Below are 23,361 nucleotides of genomic sequence, written 5' to 3'. Positions count from 1 at the left end.
CAAAAGCGGTCCTGAATGTAGGATTCTGAAATATAAGACAGGCTCCATAAACAGCCAGTTCATCACACTGCCTTTCACCAGCCTATTCTGATGAACATAGGCAGACTTAAAAAAAATAAAAATAAAAAAAGAAAATAAAAAAGAAAAAAGAAAAACAGGATGGAGCTTTGATCTTTCAGAATGTAAGGCAGTGGAGAAATCAAAATGTCAGAGATGTAATACCTGACTGGAAAACATGTGATACATTAAAATGCCTTTATGGTAACTACATTACGTACATAATCTGAAATGCATATTCTAGAAGATTTCAGCAAAACTGTTGGAAATGATGAAAAGTTCTGCACTGGGGGCTGTGCAGACTTGCAGCTATTCACAGCTCCAGGGCAGCTAGGAATGCTCTCAGCAGGAGAAACCGATGGCACAGATGAACATGGCTGCTGATATCTTTGGCTGCAGAAGCCCCCATATTTCTCCTATTGCAAATGAGTTATCTTGCCACATTCTCCAGAAGGCAAAGTCATGTACTGTTGTGTTTGAAAAGCCATTAATGAGGTCCATAAAAATTCTTGCAAAGCTATAAATATGAGTATAGATGAGTGTAGAGTCAGAAAGTGCTAACAACGAGATGATCAGAAGGCCATTTTTCTCCACATGCAGTGTTTTAATGAAGGATTGAAACAAACAGTCAAGTTTCTCCTTATTTCTCTCTCTCTTTTTTTTTTTACTTACATATTTTGATCACATTTTGAAATTATGCTAAATGTAGCAAGAAGCAGAAAAGTGAAAATAATTTCTACTCCTATCCAAAAAAAAAAAAAAAGGGGGGGCTCTAATCATACACTTGAAAATGCAGACATTTACCTTCACAATCTTGATTATGATTTCAGACTCTTATGTGCCCTGCTCACAAAATTCTTTCCAAATTCTATTTTTTGTGTAAATGGCATTGGACAAATATAGTGTATTAGTATAGAAGCTGGTTAGCAGTATACTGTAAAAATTGAAATGCCAGTTGCCATGATATATATAATGGCTTCCAGTCTCCCTTCTACTGTTTGCACTGGTTATGCTCTCTGGTATTTTTGAAACTGGAGAACTACATTTCTTGGGATTGTAGTTTATTTTTATTCCATATAATTGAATTTAGATTGGATGTTCTGGTACAAGACTAAGAAATGGGTTAAATAGGAGATTTGTACTATTCCAAAGCTAATTTTTCAGATGAGTTATCACTAAATTATATATTTCCAAATCTCACTTTGAAAATAAACATTTTTATCTACTTTTCTCTGTCTTCTTGTTCCTGCCCAACTTGGACGTGTTTGGATCATACTTGAATTTTTCAGACTACAAGGATTGTAACTTGTTTATATTTGTAGATGTCATTGTAGTTTTTAGGGAAGTTCTAACCATACTAATTTTCAATGAACTAGAAAGTCTTAATGTTGACAAAGCTAAATGCATTTTAGCACAGAAACCCTGATTGTATCCTAATTCTAACACTGACCTTTGGTAAGGCTGTCTGTACCCAATATATAGAATGGGCCAACAATATTTACCTATGTCACACAGCTGTTGTTTTCACCAGTAGCAAAGATTCATCTAGGGATGGTTTAGAAATGGAAAGAGATTAATCTGTCCTAAGTAGATACTTTCTGTTATAGTGTATATTGAGCCCACAGAAAGACAGGCAGTCTTCCCTCTATTCTCTCTACATCCATCAAGTGCCCTTTTCCATGTTTTTGTGACAGCAACTTTGTGTTTATTTATTTATTCTCATAACAACACCAATAATACAGGGAAAGATAGTAACTTCCTCTTAATGGAAAGTAGTTGCATAGGCAGTGAAAAGAAAGAAAGAAAGAGGTTCTGAATCCCATCTAAATGTCCAAAACCACAAATGCATGGCTACTACCAACCTCTTCCACAACGCCCCTTTCATTTCAGAGCAAGCTCTTCTAAAATACTCATATTAGTAGGTGGTAACCAATGCTTAAAAACTCCAGAGCAAAATATATAACACAGTTTTTGTTGTATAATTATCACTCAATAACATTCACTGATTAGCAAAGCAGACACACATTATGCATCATTCAGTCTGAACAGAGTAAGTTAGCTTTAGTTGTACTGACAGCAATCAGACTTTGCTAATCAAGCCTACTTGGTTTCTCTCCATTTGAAATACATCTCAGAAGCTTTTCTCTGGTTTTCTTTTTCTCTTTACAGAGCTCTGAACAGTGGAAACTGGCAGCTTGTTCTCAGGTGGGCTGGTCAGTCTTCCTCTATTTGTATAATTCAGTTATATCCATAATGGCACATTGTAAAACTACAAGAAGAAAAAGCAAACAAACAACCCAAAACAAACAAACAAAAAAAAAACCTCTTTTTTTTTTTTTTTAAAGCAGAGCTACAAGAAGAAATCATTGCACATGATTTTACCTATAATCTTTCTAGGTGGGATTTTTCCTTTTTTTATGAGAAGAAATAAACTAAAGATACTGCAACACATTTCAGACTGTGAGCTTTTAAAAAGTATCATTATCCTCATTTTTCTCCAGTCATAGATGTAGAGCAGCCCACAGGTGCTGTGTAGGGTATTTTGCAGCCTCATTTATTTAGAAATTAATCTCACCTGGCAAAGTAAAATGTATTTGCTATTCCCAGCAGTGATGACCTAAAAAGTCAGCATTAAACAGTATTTGTTAGACATTTTATAATGTAATCAGGCCTCCTTATTGATGCTCACTGCTGAGAAGGGCAGAAAGGTTCTCCCAGGGAGAGCAGCAGAAACTCAGTTTCAGCAAATCACTTAAGCAGGTGCTTAATTTAAATATGTGTTTCAATTTAAGCAGCTGCTTATATTCTGTCAAGGTAAACTGGTCTCAAAAATGTACCTCAGTGCTGTGCTAGCTGGGCCAGCGCTCTGATCAGTGTCTAAATTTGGAAACGCTCAAATTTTGGGTTTTCTTTCAAGATCTGTGAGAATTTCAGAGCTCCTACTTGCATGTTAACATACCTGCAATGAATGAGAATGTTTACTTCTTCCATATTGTGTCTCACTGGGTGATGAAGAAAGCACTGCCTAACATCAGAAAAGATAAATCAAAAGTGAAGGCTTATCTCTTCCATATTAAGAAATGCTACGTCAGGATGTGCTTTCCTTCATCTGGCAAGGTGAATAACCTTGCTTGTGAAGAAGACCAGTTGTGCAGAAGGGCTGCAATCCAACAGGCACTCACATTCCTACCACTGAGTCACAGCCGAGATTGAAAATAAATGTTCTCCTTCCTTGGGACCAGGAAAGGCCCCTCAGCCTTTTCATCAGAGCAATTGGCTGAACCGTGGCCCCCTGCCCAAATGTCACTGTAAGTAACCACATTCGGGCTGACAGAACAACCCTTTTCTCATCAGTCACTTTGAACTAGAAAAACAGCTCTTTAATATGATTTCCTAACCTCTGTGCTGGCTGTCAGAGTTACTGCACTTCTGTGACTAGTGAAGAACTTCTGTTTACCAAATTCTCAGTTCTAAATGTCTCAGATAAATTGATAGGAGTTCCTCCTGATTGGTAAGGGTACAATTAATGCTGGAAAGTGTGATAAATATGCATAGTGAACCACGTCTCTGCAACAAGGAGTTTTGCATATTTACATGTCTAATTAGGTAAATGAAAATCACAGTTATAAAAGAAAAGCAAAGATGGAGAAAGGGAAAAGAAAGGTTTTGGGCATTCTTTGTCAATAAATAAATATGCAGGGTTTTAGAAGTGTGGTTTGCACACTTGGTTTTATTCCAAATTTCACAATGCTTTTTTTCTGTTTCATTGAGCAATTTAACCTCCAGCAACAAATGTGGGCTTCTAGACACAGATGCCAAGGATGGTCAGACAAACAGATGATAAAAAAGCCACTGTCCTTTTGTTTTGGTCCTCCTTCACCAAGGATTTACTTATAACCAGAATGATCAGGTTTCTAATTTGCAGAGCATTTTGGGGATTTGGGGAGATGAAAGGCATCACTCAAATGTTAGCTATTACCATTGCAGAAGGCAATCTTTACTATCACAGTATGGGTAAGTGCTATAATTAGTGGCAGATAGCATTACTACTGTTATTCATTTGTACTACTGACAGTTCTGAAATTATCTTGAGGGGAAGAGCAGAAATTATTTCAGAATCTATTCCTGATTGTGATCCTTAATTAGTTGAGTGTATAATCCCTTAGAGACATATACTCTTTTACCTGAAAAATTACAGTAGTCACTGTTAACATGAACACCAGTATTTTGTTTTTATGTGCAGTGGGACACTAAATATGACATTTGGGACCTTTATACTTTTACTTTCTTTTGAACTTCCAGATTCAAGCTGCTACTGTCTTTTCCACAAATGTGTCTCTGGTCTGCTGAGCAAAGCATATTCATTTATTTATAACTGAGCAGACTGCAAAAATGTTAAAGAACACTTCACAAACTCAGTTTACTTTTTAATTATTTCTTTTTGAAATGTTGGTATACATGGCTTTTGTATTTGAATATTAAACTTGGCATTTCAATGTTTATTCACTTGCAAGCAATGTCCATGTACCATAAAGAATTTAAATACCAGAAATGCTCACCCTGCCTGAGAAAAAAATTTCACCCATCCAGCACTAAATTGAAACAAAACAAAACAAAACAAAAAAAACTACCTTCCTATTACATAAACAACCATGATCTGCATCAAAGTCCGCGTGACTGGCAACTGTAGATTTAACAAGTTTGTAGAGAACATAACACATTTTGTCTAAGTGGTGATTCGTGAGTAGGGCACTTAATTCAGCAAATAAATTATTTACTGTGAAAAAATGTCTTACAGTTAATTATTTCTGATAACAGAATGAAGAATAAAATCCAGTGGGTACCTTCCTCTCTCTTGGTGCTATAGCAATAATAGCAGTTAAACTATTTCATCAGCAGTTCAGCACCAAATAGTCAGGATTTGTAAGAAATGGTGGGTTTTGAATGCTCACCTTTATGATCTATTTACTTGAAGACTTAACTAACTTCTGAACCTGATAGGGCTGACATATTCATAAAATTACAAGGTATGAAGGCATATCCTTTCTCTTTAAATAAACCAGATTATTTTTGAAGAAATTCTTTTATTTCCTGAGGGGTTTGATTCTGACTTTTCTGTGCAACATGTGAATCAGTATTCTGCATAGCATGCATTGTACCGTAATAACTGCACAGATCTAAACCAAAGGAAAATATCAGTTGAATATTTACTGTGAAATACTTGATTATTCCCTATTGAACTCTCGACAGATCATTTAAACTGCTTTGATGTTTGTCTTACAACATTTTAAGATACAATTATTTATTTCAATTGTATGAAAGATGAAAATACAAACATATGTGAGGCTTGTTTCAAAGTTTTTGTTTGTTTGTTTTTTAACATAATTAAGCATTAATATGTTAAGGTATTGATAGATACTTGGAATTGATGGATATAAATATTGATAATATTTACAGAAGTTGGTGAAGTTGTGCAAGTCCATCTTAATCTACTGATCTATCTTTACCACTTTAAGGATTGTTGCTTGCAAACTTTATCAGCTTTGGGTTTTTTTGAGATACTAGGTGATATAACTTCCCTGTTTAATCACAAGAGATTGTATAAAGAAGTCCCTGTTGTCATGGGCTTAGGCAATACACCCATACAGAACACCCAAGCTAGCCATAATTTTTGGCACATCTGTGAATGGAACAGAGACTTGCCCTTTTTCCTCTAGTAGCACTACAGAAATTTACCTGTAATTTTCAGACTTTTGTCATAAATAAGGCTTTCCTCGCTTTGTGAACTTTTTGCTTTCTGGCTTGTTTCTGTGCTTTTGAAGATTGCCTAGAACGATCTACTTATAACTTTGTATTCAGGTTATCACTTAATATTCAAGAATAATGTCCTTTTTCCCAAACCATTTACTTGAGCATGACTCAAATGACATATACATATAGAAGGTAAAGCTGTGATGGCACCACCCAGTTGGAGATAGATACATTCCTGCTATGTTACATGCTGCCTATCTTTGCTCAGCCCAAAATACACCACAAATCTATCTGTATTGTGTTCTAAAAGCATTTTCAATGGGTTCTTCCATCACAAACTACTGTTTAAGATTCGTGCTTCTCATGCTTTGCCCTGCAACTGAAGCCACACTGTGGGATGCTTTTCATGCATGTTTGTATTTATGTATGTCTCAGAAATTCCTAATCTTCAGTTAACTGTGTAGTGCAGATAGCATAAATGTACCAAGTGCATTTTCCCAGACTGACTCTGAGTTAAATCTCTTTTCCTATTCCTAATCCATTCAGGTGCCTTAATATCCTTGGAGAGTGCTCACACGCATACAAAGTCATCAGCAACAGCAAAATTCATTAATAACAATGTTACCCCTTTGTTTCAGATTATTAATGAGGATGTTTAATAAGAACATGCACTAGATCCTGCACTACATTATTATTAATAACATCAATATATTTATTTAATACTTTGCAACTATTCTGCTTTTTCTAACATACTTTATCTTCTCTATTAGACTGGTGTTCTTCTGTTGTGCAGCAAACAATCCAATTTGGTACTGCATATTATTAATTTGTGCTAACGCTCCTATAAAGTAATCTTACCAATATCCTCTACATTTATTTATGTCACAAATCAAGCTGCCCAGCCTTCTTGAGTTCTTACTTTTCTGCAACATATATTCATGTTGCTTTGTTTCCGTATCATGAATGGAGATTTATTTTGGATTGACTTTACTGCTGGTTTAGCAAACACCATATTTTTTGCAACGTACCATAAACATTTTCTTTCATGACATATCCATTATGACAAGTGTTAAAAGCACTTAGCTATGAAGGGTATCTCATTTTTTCAGCTACACTTCATTTCAATTTTACTACACACAGCACACTCCATAACGCTGTACCACTTTAAAGCATCCAGTAAGTTCTGTAGCAGCCAGTCTAATATCCATACAGACTTATCCATACAGACTTGATGCTTTTTTTTTTTTTTCATTTAATGTTGCACCTTCAGTCTATTTCAGAGCTCTGTGTGACTCTCGGAACAGTTAAATACATGATTTTCATCATTAGCACAGGATTAAACTAAAGCTGAAAGATATTAGCTGATGTGCTAAGAATCCTGTGGTGAGCTACTAGTAAATCTCTAACTCAGAAATCCTGGCTCCCAGATACACGCTCTATCTTTTGAACATGAAATCTCTTAGACACTTAGTGTGTTACAATCTTATGCCAGCTATTAATATCCAACCAACTAAATCTCTTGTCTGTATGTGACACATTTAAGCATGTTATCATACTGTATTCTAATTATTCATTATAACTAACTGTTCTTCATTTTACCAGTATTCCCTTTGTATGCTATTTTACCCACTTTCTCAGCAAGAAAAGGTTATTAGTATTTATCTACAGAGGCCATGATGTACCCGAAGATATAGCAATAGTTAACATGCTCTGATTTGTATCATGGCATTGATGTGAGCAAACAGGAAGCAAGAAAGGCCAAAGGAAAGACATGCACTTTACTTTTCTCACTCTGCACAGCTTATTTCAAACACTTGGAAAGGGGCTTATTGCCTCCCTCTGTATTTGTAATACTAAGCGTCATGCGTGGTCTAGTGCTTATCTGATGGAGCAATGGTCACGGGATAGTTTCTACCTTTCAGTTTTAGAGCTCATCCGCGCACTTGCAAAGACTCAAAACCAACTAAAAGTAGTGCTTCTGGGTAGCAGTGAGGTTAAGGAAACATTTCCAAAAGTGGCTAGCAAGCCCTGACCGTCAGCACACTGCAATGATCTCTTTGCACTGCTCTGCCAGCGGCTGTGCCTGTTGCAGCACTGCGAGGAAATGTGGTGGGAAGCTCAGCCAGCTCACCCACTGGATGGTTCAGGATCCGCACGGGTACACTCTTGGGGGCCAGTCCGCAAAGCTCCACCATTTGAGGTATTGGCAACAGCCTTTGGTCTTACCAGAGCTAAAGAATCCCATCAGCTATTCACTTTAAAGATGACATGCTGCTAGCTATTTACTTGCAGAGTGCTGAAACATTTGGAGCTGACTGTGAGGATGTGTCACTCCTTTAAAGCTCTGAAAAGTCCACCTGTTACACCCTGCAAAACTGAAAACCCCATGCAGACTGAGAGAAGACCTTTGCATGAGTACAGGACAGGTTTCCTTGTGCATGCTAGAGAACAGTTAAATATTTTGTTGCAAATAGGTATGTGAAACACGATAATGGCAACCAAGTGTAAGTGTATGTAAATAACTCCATGAGACTCATACCTACTACACCCTGCTTAAAATCTATCAATAATGATCTACATGCCAAATTATAAGGTTTTGTACTATTTACAATGTTACATATTTACAAAGTTCTGTAGTAGTTTTACTAAGGAACTACATGGCTTTTTTTTTAATGAGTCTGCAATATTTGCTTATCAGATATTTTAAAAATAATAGCTCTCTGTATTAGCATCCCCAAAAATGAGGACCCTACATTTTAAGAAAACTTAAGCTCATGTGCAACAAAACAGCTCATGGAAGTATTATTCATAACACTGATCGAATATTCCCTTGCCTCACTGTAGCATATTAATGTTAAAAGTGATCAGTCTAACTTCCATGTACAGAATATTCATTAAGTGGTTTTAATCCGCATGGGAAATACCGAAATCAGTATGACAACTGAGTATTGCAACAGAAATTTCATCTTCTAACTCATATAGAATCAGGCTAGTTAAAACATGAATTATATTATAGAATAAGAGTGTGCGCTTGTAGAAAAAAAAAAGAGGTCTTAGACTTTTCTAAGATTATAAGGTGTGATAAGGAGCAATTTTCTCCCTTATTCTCTTCAATAAATGCAAAACTCAGTCCATTTTGTCCCTTACAAAAAATGGAAATTAATCAGTACCTTTACTTCATAATCTTGAACCTTGACCTTTTGAAAACAAAACCAAGATCCGGTTTTACAAAACCAAAATCTGACTGATTTCAAAACTTTCTAAACCTGTTTCTAGAGAAGAGCTATGCAGAGAAAAAGACCAAAAAAGGCCACGTGGTGCTTTAAGGAGGACTACCAAGTTGGTGAAAAGGACAACCATTCCTCCCTCTCCATGGCAAACATTAACACTGACAATGTGTTCATTGTGGTTTTGTTTTGTTTGTTTTGTTTTGCTTTTTGAGATTTTCAAATACTTCGTGAACTGCTCACAGTGAAACTCTCTCCCAGTTTCTTCTCCTAGGATTGTTTTGTTGATGCAATATGTGTTGCAGGGTCAGTTTCATGGCTGAGTAGGGTCAGCGAACATCAGCCTTCTGAGAGGGGCTTCAGGAACAAACTGAGTGGCAGATGGGAAAACAGCTTTTGGCAGCACTGGCTTTCTATTTACTGCAAGAAGAACCCAGCATCATGCCTCCTCCCCAAGCAGCTGTACTTTAGTTTACAATGGAAAAAATCCAATCAGCTCTGTCTTTTCCCCCTTCTTAATGCTTTCTTGTTTTATTTTTTAATGTGATCATGTTATTTGTTTGGTTTAATATTTTAAACTAAGTTTCTGTATTTTTTTAAGGACTGACTGCCAAGAAATTCCCTGTGATGGGATTACTTAAGAAATAAGCTACTGTCAAGAACTTTCCTTAAGCATGACAGGAATATTTAGGGAAAAAACCGTTGTCACGTTCCATCATCAAGACTTGGGATACCAGGGGCAGGCCAAACTGTTCAAGCTGTAAGGTCAAAAATGTCCAAGGGAAGGTTCAAAATGAGGACAACTAGAAAGAAAGTGATGTTTCAGGATAGTCAGAGTGTAGAAGTATCAGCTCCCTAGTCAGGGAGCATCGAGCTTCCCAGTTTCTCATTTCAGATGTAAATTAATGTACATATAAAGAATTCAGAAGGCCTAGATCTGTGACAAATAGACATGCTGATGATTTCTTTCCCCAGTTCTAGAAACCACAAGAGTTCCCATTATCTTCATTTTATTTCTTACAGGCATATCGTGCAGTCAGGTAAGGCAGTTATGTTCACAGTGTTACCAGGGCATCCCAGAACATTTCTTGCAAAAGACATGGGACTTTTCATACCCTGTGCACTGCTACCCACCTCAGAATAGAAAATTGCCTAACTATATTTTAGGGTTTTCACATGGCTACCAGACAACGACATACATGTTTGGGCTTTTGGAAAAGAACCATGAGAGTTTCCTCAGAGCGGCAACCAGAACAACATGTTAAGCACCAACCTTCTTAGTTTATTACACTGCAGAAGTAGGATTTCCTGTGTAAACTCAACATCTTTATCAGTTTGTACATTCCACATGGATTAACAAAAGGCCAGGATCTAACTCAGTGCACATTACCTGTGTAAACGAGCCCAGCAGACTTGATATAAAAGCTCACAGAAATCTTAAGTTAAATTTCATTTCTGCTCAGAAAAAAAAAAAAAAGAAAAAGAAAAAAAAAAGGTAACAATTTACATCTCAACACAACCTCAAGAAGCTTTATTAGTTCCCAAGGACACAGCTCACAAAGCATCTGCTTTGTACTCATGAAAGCTACTCACCAGTAGAAAAGTTGACTCAAAGTAAAAAAAAGCACAGTGATAAATCAGCTTTCTATCTTTGCCCTAAAAAATGGTCCGTGTTTTAGTTAGCTAGATGATATTTATATACATTTTCTATCACCTTTTATTTTCCAAGAATCGTGGAACTGCAGCACTTCTGAGACAGTGGAGAAAGCAAGCAAAAACCCCCATTATCCACAGGCTCAGACAAGTAAATCTACTTTCTATTCTACTTTCCTAGCCCTTCCTCCAAACTGATTTCTCTTAAAATACAATAAAGTACATCAAAAGAAGTTTATCTACACATTTTTTCCATTTAGAAGGACAGTAAAAACCCTAATGTTTTAAGATCTTTATCTGGGCCTTGAATGGCTTCTGTCACTACAATAGTTAGGTAGCTCAGAAGTAAAGATTCTTGCATGCTCATGTATGCATATTAAACAGACAATGCTTTTATACAAGCACTGTATGAAGATAGCAAGTATTTCACATTATTTTTTTAACAAACATTTTTAGGGCTTACATCTTAAAATAAAATTGAGATTTTTTTATTATACTAGAGATATAGATTGTATTTAAAGCTGTCATGTCATTTAATTTTGGAGTACTTCATCCAGTCCTATTGTCCGTTTTTACCACATGGAAACTGACTCACTGAAAGATAAGTCCAGGGTACAATTAAAATCTAGTCCTGAAATATAGACTGAAACATGGGCTAAAAATAGACTTCGCTGTTCAAACAAGTCTTGTGCCAAATCACAGCTCATGGCTTAATTTCAACTCAGTACAAAAAATAAGAGAGATGATTTTTCACCACCATTCCTTATCTGTTCTTCTCTACATCAGATAAATTGCTAACAGGAATCACCAAGAGGCAGATCTATATTTTTTCCCCCAGAGAAATGTGTTTCCTAACAAGGAACATCGTAAGAACTGCAGGGAAGCATGTTCTAAGTAATTGGAACTGAAGACAACTCATATTCTGGCATAAACAAAATTTTGCTGCATCAGAACCCATTAGGAAATGATTTTGTCTAGTATTAATTCCATTTCATAAAGCCTTGGTTGATGCTGACAACATTGCCTTTGTTGTTCAAACATAACTCAAAGTAATGTATTTGCAAAGCACATTCTGACAAAACAGAACAAAATAATTATTGTTATTTATTGTACCATAACACCCTTCCAGCCAAAAGAAATAAGGTTTAATACTGCTTCTTTTTTTTTTTTTTTCCAAACTCTTTGCTTGATGAACTTTCAAACAATGTCAACAGCCTTTTCATCTTAAAGCTAGTTTAAGAAATAAACATCCCATGGCAATCATCTGCTTGCATCAGATAGTAATTTTTCTGTTTCCTGCTCAGACTTGATACTTTGCATCATTTGAAACTTCTCAAGAGAAGTCAGTGGGAGGAGGTCTGGGCTCATCAGTTCTGTAAATATTTGGGATATGTGATGACTGTTTAGTTTCACTGAGACCGCAACAAAGTTAAATATTAAAGAAAGTAAATAGCATAGTAGTCTATTTTAGCTCTTATATGGCCCAAACATAAAAATTTACAGAGCCTGAAACTGAGATTCAAGAATGATGGAAACATATTGTCCTGAAAGCTCCCAAACCCAGCATGCTATCCCATTCTCACGCCGGTCATGCATCCCTGGTGAGGAAATCTAGCGGCATGTTAGTCTGTCTCTGTTACAGTCCAAATAATAAAATATGCAGGTTTTACCAATTTTGCCCAATCTTTTATGAGACACTACCCCACTATTTATTCAGCATATGACACATTAGATGCAGCACATGGTGTACCTAAGGTGTTATAACTGTATAATGTGAAGAGGACATTTGCATAGACACTAGCTCATGAGTTTTACTCAGTGAAGCATCTCCTATTGCCTTCCAAGGAAGCTAAAAGCATTACACAGGATCAGGTACAGCAATGCCTCCAGGAACATACAACATAATAAGTGGCAGTACCCATACTCTTAGTCATCATCAATGAATAAGATCTACAGCAAATTCTCCTTTTTTCTTTTTTTTCTTTTTTTTTTTCCCTACTATATGGACACACTGGTTTTATTAGGAGCTGAGCAATAATTAAGGACTGCATATAAATCCAAACTAATATTGCTATCTTTACAAAACTGTCCCTGACAATCAGTACTGTGGAATTTGCAATTTGTAGATCCTTTATGTATGTGCTGGTGCAACACCTATCTGTAATAAAAATTATAGGTATCTGTAAGTATAAGCATAAAATGACATCTATGAAAGGGTCTTCTCTCATCAGTGAACTTTTTTTTTTTATAAGATTACTCTTTAAAATACTAGTATAGGTACCTCTGACTTCAATACTACTGACAAGTCATCTTCATTTCAGTTGGTACCTGGAATATACAGTAACTTAAGAGTGCAAATCCCTCAGCAGTTGTCAAAAAGTAGTTACCACTAAAGTAGACTACCATACCTCTTTGTGATTAGGCTAAATAAAGAATACAATTTACCTTGAAGACTTATCGCCATTTGACACTAGCAGAGCGTGCTGCTGATCTCTGTTTTGTTTCCCTGATCAATTCTCATGAATGTTATTGTTCATATTGTTCTACTCTGCACTGGTGCAGCCTCAACTCGGGTACTGTGTGCAGTTCTGGGCACCACAGTACAAAAAGAATGTTAAACTGTTGGAGAGTGTCCAGAGGAGGGCAACAAAGGTGCTGAGGAGCCTAGAGAGGAAGACAGATGAGGAGCGGCTGAGGTCACTGGGCCTGTTCAGCCTGGAGAAGAGGAGGCTGAGGGGGGACCTCATCACAGCCTACAACTTCCTCGCGAGGGGGAGTGGAGAGGCAGGTGACCTATTCTCCTTAATCACCAGTGATAGGACCCACGGGAACGGTGTTAAGCTGAGGCAGGGGAAGTTTAGGCTGGACATCAGGAAGAGGTTCGTCACCGAGAGGGTGGTCGCACGCTGGAACAGGCTCCCCAGGGAAGTAGTCACTGCACCAAGCCTGTCTGAATTTAAGAAGCGATTGGACTGTGCGCTTAGTCACATGGTCTAAACTTTTGGGTAGACCTGTGCGGTGCCAGGAGTTGGACTTGATGATCCTTATGGGTCCCTTCCAACTCCGGATATCCTATGATTCTACGATTCTATGATAATTTTCATGATGCTACAACTTCACAAATTTCCTAAAGGAAGAGATGAGTATTCTAGGGAAGAAATGACTGACCAACAATTGCTGAAGCAACTCAGTTTTGTTATGTACAGCCTCACAAAGGTCCTTGCTGAACATTACTTATAGACAATCAGGAAAAGACTAATCAGTTGAAGAAGGAATCCTTTCTTATTTCCCCAGATTTTAAAGCAACACCTTAATCTGGCAATGTCCTTAGTAGGTGCTTTAATAGAGTTTCCCATGAGGCTGATCTAGCATGAGGTTACTTAATGAATGTGCAACTTTGCCTGTCTACTAAGTGGGAAAATCACTTCAATTCATCCATCTGCAAATTGCAGCGCATCTGTGGTGCAGCTGTTTATTGCATGCAATGTATGTTGAAATTTAGCGTCAAATATGACGACAAGTAGTTTCAAGTGAAATTAGAGAGAAAAGGAAGTACAACTTAGAATTAGCTTTCCTATTTTCCCAAGACATAGGTCTGGTCTGTAGTATTCATGAAAATGCAGCCAAAGCATTTTTATGATCACAGGGGGTGGGCCTCTGGTTGTTCATTAGGTGGTATTGTTACTGACCACATGTTGTTTATCTAGTTCAATGCTGACTGAGAAAGAGGATCAGTGTGTTCACGAGCATAACCTCTGGAAAGAGAGTTTTACAGTCTGATTTTTCTATCAGCTGTTGACTACACTTTGTCCTTTGGGCTTGTAACTGTTTGGGTGCTTTTTTACAACTTCCAATACAGAAGAATAGTCACATATAAAATGCTAAGCACAGACAGTTTGAAGATTGATTCAAATCTCACACTTTTTGAAGATTATCTCACTTATAATAAGGGATCCTGTGCTCTTTAAAATGCAAGAATTTCCAACTGCAGTCACTCTTCTTTTTGGGTAGGTAACAGAAAATCTGTCAAGGTCTCTCTTGTGCTATCCTCTTGCTCTTTTCTTTCTCCGTGCCGAATTCTGACAATAACACTCACTTATGCCTACGATGTTTATTTTTAGCTATAATAAAAAAATGTTCAAACACATCTGCTTAGAATTAAACAGTATTAGAGGATAGGAAAGAAAGGTTGGCGGTGTACTATTCATAATTCTACAGTACTTTAAAACTCAGCATGAATGGTTCAATAGGAAAAATCTTTCCGTTTTATTGTCTTCAAACACAAAAGTAGTCAACATCACCACTGATTGCCTGACTTGACATCCATTTCACTAGCATTTTCCTGTAGGGGCAGCAGCAGTGGAAAGGAATTTTCCACTTACATTTCTCTTTGTAATAGACATTAAGCTGACACTGTTTTTGCTTCCTATTTGTTGGTGCTATATCACTACAACTAAGAAACATCAAATCCTCTCTCATTTCTTAGAGGCAAAATTGCTGAGCAGTCAGAAGCCTTTTGTTATTTAGCTTTTCAAAGTATTTTGTAAATACATTAAACTTAGAAAAAAAAAAAGATATTTTTTGCACTAGTTAGGGCACAAAGACTGGCTATCAAAGCCAATGCAGTGCAATATTTCATTCTGGTGTGTGGAAACTGATGAATGGCTCTGGTATGAGAGGATATGATTCATATCACAATACTAATAGCTACTTGACATCATTCTACAGTTAGGTTTTCATTTGCTAAAGCCAAGATTTCTCCCCCAAACCTGTCCCAAATTCTCCAACACAAACCATTTAAACTCTGCCCCCATTTTTGCAGAACTATCTACAGGACTGCAGTTGTTACTAAGCAGAATGTGTAGGGCTGCAGAAGTGGGAAAAGTCTGAGGAATTGCTTCTGTGAATGCCATAATAAAATTGCAAAGCAGAAAACAACCTTCAGAGGTCCTCTAATTCATTCACCGATGGAATAATCAGCATGCCTATATCATTCTTCTTAAGCGTTTTTCTAACCTGTTCTTGATGGCATCTGCTGAGGAAGATCCCATGATCTCTCTGGACCATTTATTGCGAAGTAATGTTTTCCTCAGAGTTAGAAAAGATTTATCATCTACCTTGAAACACTTGCTACACTTTAAGCTCATTACTCATCATGGAGAGCAGATTATTCTTTCCTTCTCTGTAGCAACCTCTGACAGTAATATCTCCATTCTTTCTTTCTTCTTCTAGACTATCTCACAACTAGTACTTTACATGAGGTCTTATTTTCTAGATCTTTGATCATTCTTATTACTGACTTCTTGACAGGAATATAGGTGTACCTGTCTATATTCATTAATTTTCGCTTTCTCACAGGCCCTAATTTAGACAGATCATTTGCACTGTACTCCTTTTCCCAATATACCTACAGCTCTTCTCAGGATTTGGTGTCACATAAAAGTTTATTAGGCATCCTATGATAGCATCATTTATGAAACAGTTAAAGACTAGCAAATCCAGGAAAGCCTTCCAAAGAATTCCACTCAATGCATTCTTTCATTTTTTTATTCTTTTATTATTTTAAGCAAACACTATTAACTACTGTCTTGATATGGTACAAAGAAATGGAAATAAAAGAAGTTTCTTTCACACACAAAAAAAATAGAGGCTCTGAAATAGAGGCTCTAGAAATGCTACTAAAAGAGAAGTGTTTTGGAAAATGGGGGTTAGGTGATAAGAAATATGAAAAAGATAGTAGAAGAAAAGGTGGACTAACACAGAATATACTCAGAAAAATAGAATAGTGTGATAATAAATTTGGAACTAGTTCCTTAACAGTATTTGATACTTTCCTTAAAATATTTTCCTTACTTTCCTTAAAATATTTTCTAAAAATCAACTTGAGCCAAAACACAATTTTGCTTCGTCAATGGCATCTAATTATAACTAGATGATGAGGCTTTAATACTGCCTTTGACATTAATTTTTGCTTGATCCTTGTTATACTTGGCATGCAGATAAATTATATGCAGACCAATTTCCTATCTTTCCCAGGAAACAGGGCTTCTGATTTCAAATAATATTCAGTATCATTATATATTTACACTATGAAATCCTTAAAATAGCTTTTTTTCTTTGCTGACAGTAAAACATCAGGCACTCCTCTGGTGCTGTATACAATGAGAAGGAAAGGAGGGTATTCGTAAATGATGGAAAAAATTCATGAAAAAAATTCACACGTTGCATGTAATTTTAAGGACAGAAAATAACACTTAGGTCTTTTATCTGAATGACTTTGTTATTGATAATCCCAGTATCTCCTAATATTAGAGCAGTACTTATTTTGTAAAGGACTTTTTCACAAATGATTTTAAAATTATGAGCATAAAGATCTTCAGTGAACAGAAAAGGCAAATACCACAGACTATTTGCATACATAGGTTATTTTTAACTGCTGTGGTCTAAAATCATTTGTAGAATGATTAGAATTAGCTTATGTTTGCATGAAAAATTTAGCAAAATAAGACAGGATCTGATTGTCATAGTATAAAGCAGATACTAGAGAGACATAAATATATAATATAAATAGAAAGAGAGGAAAACCAAAAAAACAAGCAAACAAACACAAACAAACTACCAATAAACAAAAAACAAACATGGGAATAGATTTTTGGGTCAAGGTGCTGAGTGATATTTTGGTGCCATAAGCCAAGACAACTACTATTCATGATTTTTTGATTCCTCTTCTGCTCAAAAACAATTGAATCTAAGAGACCCAACTTTGAATTCTTCTCTAAAATGGAAAGATAAAGAACATCATGATACTTATCTCAGTCTAAGAAGGTAAAGACTACCTCATGACTGAAATTCACTGGACTTCATTATAAACATCCATCATAAGAATGCACAATACTTCTATTATGCAAAGTGTAAGGAAAAGAAACTTAAAAAGGAAAAACATACATTGGGGAGGATCTCTGCTGGGGACTGCAAGCAGGTGAGAAATGAAAGTGGAGGAAGGGCTCGTGTTTGGGAATACTTGGACAGTTAAATAGAAGGCAATCTGCTGAGGTCGGACAAATATGTCTGTCCAGACTGACAGCAGAGACAAGGATGGCCAGAGCTTGGACTGACAGATGAAGATGAGCTAATGCAGCTTACGAAATCTTCTTATCGTCCAAGCTTGAGTCTTCTGTCAGTACATGTCTTCATTTACTGAAGTGAGTCACCAGTGACAGGAGCATTACTGTGTGCAATTTAGCACAGCTGTACAGCTCCAAAGTGGAGTCAGTAACATGGCTAACAAAAGTGTGGCTACGTGTCACCTTGATCTTAACAAACAGAAGGAAACTTCAAATTAGAGCATCTTTTTATATCAAAGGTAACATATATAATCATGGATTTTTGTTTTGTTTTGTTTTGTTTTTTTGTTTTCTGTAAGCTCCTTGATTACATTTCAACACAGATGTACAGCTGCCCTGCAAAATTATCTCCGAAGCTGTTCAATTTACTTCCTACATCATGTATGTCAAATACTAAATGCTCCTGAGCAACAATTACAAATAAATTGCAGATGGTAAAATTGTTTTGAGTACCCCAAAGATCTCCAGAAGTAATGGCTGAAGCTGATAAATCTGTTTCTACTGGAAAGAAAAAGCTGATGTTTCAAAGATCAGCTTGGCATTTTACTTTATTCTGCATTACATAAAAACAAAGTAGCTGAGTCATATCTGCCAGACCACATGGGTCCTGTAGATAACTATATGAAATGAGCTGATGGATTGCCATGTATGTTGGCAACAATGATGGCATAAAAAATCCATTGTCACTATCTCTGTGAAATGGCCTTTCAGTAGGTTTTCATCAGAGAGACAGAGAAGGTAAACCACAACCTGGGAACTGTTGGGAAAAATCTACAAATCACATTCTCAGTGCTCACAAGTGTTGTGATGCTCTTAGCTGTTTTCCCTTTATTCTTCTCCAAAGCAAATAAACAGCTATGTCATAGATGCTTGAAAGTAAATCAAAGGATTACAAAATAAAGAAGAGGAAAAGCAGAACAATGTGTATAGACTCTAATGGTATGTGTTAGCAGCTGAATTCCTAGGTGACAGAAGAAATTGTTACCTAATGCCTTACTATAGAGTAAATCAAACCTCAGCACACTTCTTACATGGTACTGTTGTTGTATCACTAATGCTGGCATTTGTGAAGTAATGCCACTGATGCTGAAACAGCTTTTATGCTTTTCTTTGTTTTGTCAGAAGCACTTTAAGAATTAATATTTTCAGTAATAATACTTACAAAAAGCATAGGCTCCTATGCAGGTATTAAAATATACAGAGAAACAGCTAACAAAATGCTAACTAATAGTAAAAGATGAACTGAAGCATGAAAAATCTGTGTAAGCTATCTACAATTAATCAGACAATATCTTGAAATACCTATTAAATGGCATATAAATACATTTTGAATTAAATATAAAAAAAGAATCTTCTGCTTAAAATGCATCTTGGAGAATGAAAAATACTGATTTATATACTGCCTTCTTTCAACTTACCAAAGTATCTCAGTATTTATGCTAAAATGATGATGTGAGCATCAAATAATGTGAACAGTAGAGGAGTTTTACTTATATTGCCATTATGCTTCAGAGTTAACACCTCATTTATATCACAGCAGCCATTCACAAAGTCACAAAGTCCTTAAGCTATTTGGACAAGCTCAGAAAGGCAATGAAATTAAACAAAGGATGAATTTTTACTATGGTAAGTCTTTGCTTTTTAAAAAGCAGAGCAATTAAATAGATCATTTTGTGTCAGGTGTTTCCCCATTCTGAATATTCATGTAGGTCTGGTCATCTCATCTTAAAAACATTATTTTAAATCTAGAAACAATATACAGGAGGTAATCAAGAAAGACTCAGAGATAGAAAACAACTACAATATAAGGAATGACTATATAAAACACTTCCATTTGGAAAAGAGACAACTGGGATAGGCTACATTCTAGAAGGCTGTAAATGTTAAAAGGAAAGCAGAAAAAGAAGCACGGGATTATTTAGCACAGAAAATACAGAGTTCTCAGGAAAATTGTGAGGAAACAGTACTAGTGATAAGACAAGTACTTACTTGTAGGGTACATATAAATCTGTGGAACTCATTGTCCTAGTTTCCTAGGTTCACAGAAATATAGGTGAGCTAAACATGGGAGTAGACAAATTTACTGAGGATAGGTCCCTCAGTAGCGTTTAAACATGACGGTGCAGTCACCTTCTGCTAAAAAGCCCCATAACAATTCCATAACAATTAACCCCTGAAAGCTGTCCAAATGTACAAGGAAAACGATCACTTCACATAGGTCCAGATTCAATGTGCCTTTGAAAGAATTTTCTATAGTCACAGAGTCAGCTTAATCAGTAGGGCATTTCTTTGATTCCATGGCATTTGAAGTGACGGGATCATCCATTTTGTCCTATAAAACTGGTGGTAGGTCATATTTACTCTACAGAGTACTTGGAAATTTATCATCTTTGTCATCACTTTGTGATTTTCAAACAGTAAGTTTATATGTTTTTTCTAACAGTCATATAACTAAAACCTTAATGTCTTCAGCTGTATTCAACCCACAGTTTTAATGAGTATTTCCTAACTGAAAATAAAAGAAAACCTGAAAATAAATCTCTTATTGTTAACCAGTGTAAATATTAGTACGAGCATACTTTAGATACAAAAGAAAAGAGGTCAGGTGGCATACAAAGTATAGATTTGTTTTGCTCAATAACGACATTTTCACAGTTATTCTGACCAGAAAGGCATTTAAAAATGTCCATTTACAATCTATCTGCAATTCAAATTAACCCAGCATCAAGATCTTGAAAGTCAGTGTGCAGGTGGGCTTTCTTAAACAAATCCTTTTTGAAATGACAAATTAGCAAGTGTCATATAGACTTTCTGGCTACACCATAATAAAATCCTTAATAAATGCAGAGGTTGTCTCAGTCAGTTTAACTGTCACTTTGCTGTCTTTTTTCTTTTTTTTTTTTTGGTCATACTAACATCTTCTGTAATTTATTTTTCCCAAATGTATTCATATTCTTGCACTCTCATTGCAATACTTTCACTTGTATCATGTAGAAGCAGAAGTGTTCCATGTCAGCTTGTTAACAGCCTTCATATCTGGAGGCTATTGTCATATACATGTTCTTAAAATACTCAAGAGTTTGTTGCTTAGCTAAGGATAGAAAAATAAATGGCATAACATTTTTCTTTTCTTCAAAGAAGACTGGCTTCACTAACCAAGAGAACAGCAGGATTGAAGCCAAAATATGATTTAAATGTCCTGATTCAATCCTTTCCTCATTTCATGTTAAGACTGTAAAACATACAGGGTTCCTTGGGGCAAAAGCCATGTCTGTGTTTATTCTGTAAAATACTCGGTACATGAGGAACTTTAAAAAAAAAAAAAAATCAGCTACTATTCTTCTCCAGCATTTCTGTCACCGTGTTTACAATAATGCTTTAAGACTATTTAATTCTATAATTTTTGGAGATTTTCAGTAATCCACATAATAAAGTAACAGATATACACAGATATACACAAATCTGATGAGAACCTGAGATAGAGAGGTACCTGAACCTATAAAAAATAAATAAATAAAAATTAAGTGCCTTAAATTTTTAGAAGTCTGAGTTTTCCTGGTATGGTTAGACAACCATACAACATTAATGCAGAAACAGCTTTAGGCATTAAGCAACTGAAAACACATGCTTAGGATGGCAAATAACAAGACTGTAAAATCTGTTCCAACTCCTATGGGTTGCTGACAGGGAGCATTGCTGTGTAGCAGGAGCCTGCCTCAGGCAGTTGTGACCGAAAGCCACGCTGAGTCGATCCTGGGGAAGGTCTGCAAAACTGCAAATTCTCCCCTCTGAATCCTCAGAGCAGCAAAATCTACTTTTGCATGTACCGCTGGGATGCCCTGTCCTCATTTTGCCTAAGAAACAAATGATGTTACAGACCTGCATATTCACAGTTTCCCTTGACAGGAGTCTTGCATAAACTTGTGGAACTCACTCTCTAACTTGGAATGTGATGAATTTCTTAAGAAACACCCGTCCTCCGAATTTGGCAATGATACATCTTCTAACTCTGCCATAACCTTCTTTAAAAATCTCAGTTTACTTTTTTCTGTATCATTTTTTTATTTACACAATAAGCTGGAATTTCTGCTTATCTACAAAAAAAAGGAGGCTCAACGATGATGTTATAAAAACTTTTTCCGTGCAATATGTACAGTCCAAGATTATAAAGACAAAAAGAATTGGAAAAAAACATCCAAAATTTTTTGGTACTTATCTTGCATATAAATCACTCATTTTTTCATAATTTCTGCATCACTGAATTCAAATTGCTTTTGTTACTTTGAGCTGCAATGGGAAGTCCATAGATATCATCTATATCCTGGCTTCAGGCCAGGCATGATAGGTCTTGGAAATTCTACAGTTGTAGGCATTGGAGGAATTAAGAACACAATCCAGTTCTCCCAGAGGTCAGTGGAACTTTTTTCTTTTATAGCGACCACAAACAGAAAGCAGGTATCACATAGTTATCACAGCTGTATCAGAGCCATTAGCGCCTATCCTTACATGAAAGAAAAACATCTGGAAAGAGCTGATATGTTAACAGAGACCCTAATATAAATAATAGAAACTTAGACAACATGCAACAGGGAAGAACGAGAGAAACTCCGTTGACAAATAAGTGACAGTCCCAGCTGACTTCTCCAAGCAGCACACATGAGCCAGAGTTCCCCACTGCTCTCTATAGGGAGGCTGTACAGTGTCCTGCATTTCCTAACTACCCCCACAGATGTCACTGTTTCAGTGAATTGTTTGACATAACAGCATACTTTGAACAGGGCAAGACCATTTACAATGAAGCGGGATGATTTTTCATAAGTCTTCTGCAGAATATGGTTCAAGCTTTAGAAGTCCAGCAGAGGAAGAAGAACTGTGTGCATGTTTGTCTTTCTGCACTTTTTATCTGCTTTCAGAGGTGGCAAGACTCACATTACAGGAATTTGTAAGCATCTTTAAATTAACCAGATCAAATATGTGAGTTCTTTCTATACTTGATTCACCAAGCTTGAGGAAAAGTTTTACAAGATTAATAGACCCGACCTATCATCAGCACCGTTTGTTGCCTACTGTTACAGAGCTACACAAATATGGGACAGAAACTGCTGCATCTGCTTCCTTAGACCTTGTGGTGGCACACAGTGATTATATCATTCAGACAGAAGAAATGAAGAATCTAGTAGTGCTTGATTTTTTTTCTCATTTTGAAGTAAATATAAAGCAAAAAGATGAAAAAAGGTTTAATTATAAACTTTGTGGGAAAAAAAAATGAAGGAATAATATTAATTTGAATGCCTACTTTTACTGCTTGTGTTCTTCACATTCTAGGTGGAAAAATCCTATGTGTGTAGGATTTTTGCCTGCAGCAACTGATTTTTGTAATTTTTTACTTGAAAACAAGATACAGATAGCAATAAACTTTGAGATGTATTTTATCAAAAAGATTTAAGTGCCAAAACAAAAAACAAATAAGTCGTTCTCTTTTAGTCCTTGTGCCATTGTTGAAAAAAAAAAAAAAGCTTGCTTATTCTTAGTTAGCATATCTCCTACTT

General features: G+C 36.1%; 1 protein-coding gene across 1 annotated transcript in view; it reads right to left on the bottom strand.

Moving 5' to 3' along the window:
* Positions 1–1,021: 1,021 nt before the first annotated feature.
* LOC308196099 (uncharacterized protein) overlaps positions 1,022–23,361 on the bottom strand; it is a 66,607-nt gene continuing 44,267 nt past the window's right edge. Inside the window, exon 4 of the mRNA XM_080594633.1 lies at positions 1,022–2,326. Within this exon, the coding sequence (XP_080450759.1) occupies positions 2,296–2,326 (31 nt within the window). The 3' untranslated portion in view covers positions 1,022–2,295. The remainder of the gene's footprint in view (positions 2,327–23,361) is intronic.

The sequence above is a fragment of the Anser brachyrhynchus genome (assembly GCF_964034855.1).
Source record: "Anser brachyrhynchus genome assembly, chromosome: 5".
Taxonomy (NCBI): Eukaryota; Metazoa; Chordata; class Aves; order Anseriformes; family Anatidae; genus Anser; species Anser brachyrhynchus.
This window is presented reverse-complemented; position numbering and strand designations above follow the sequence as displayed.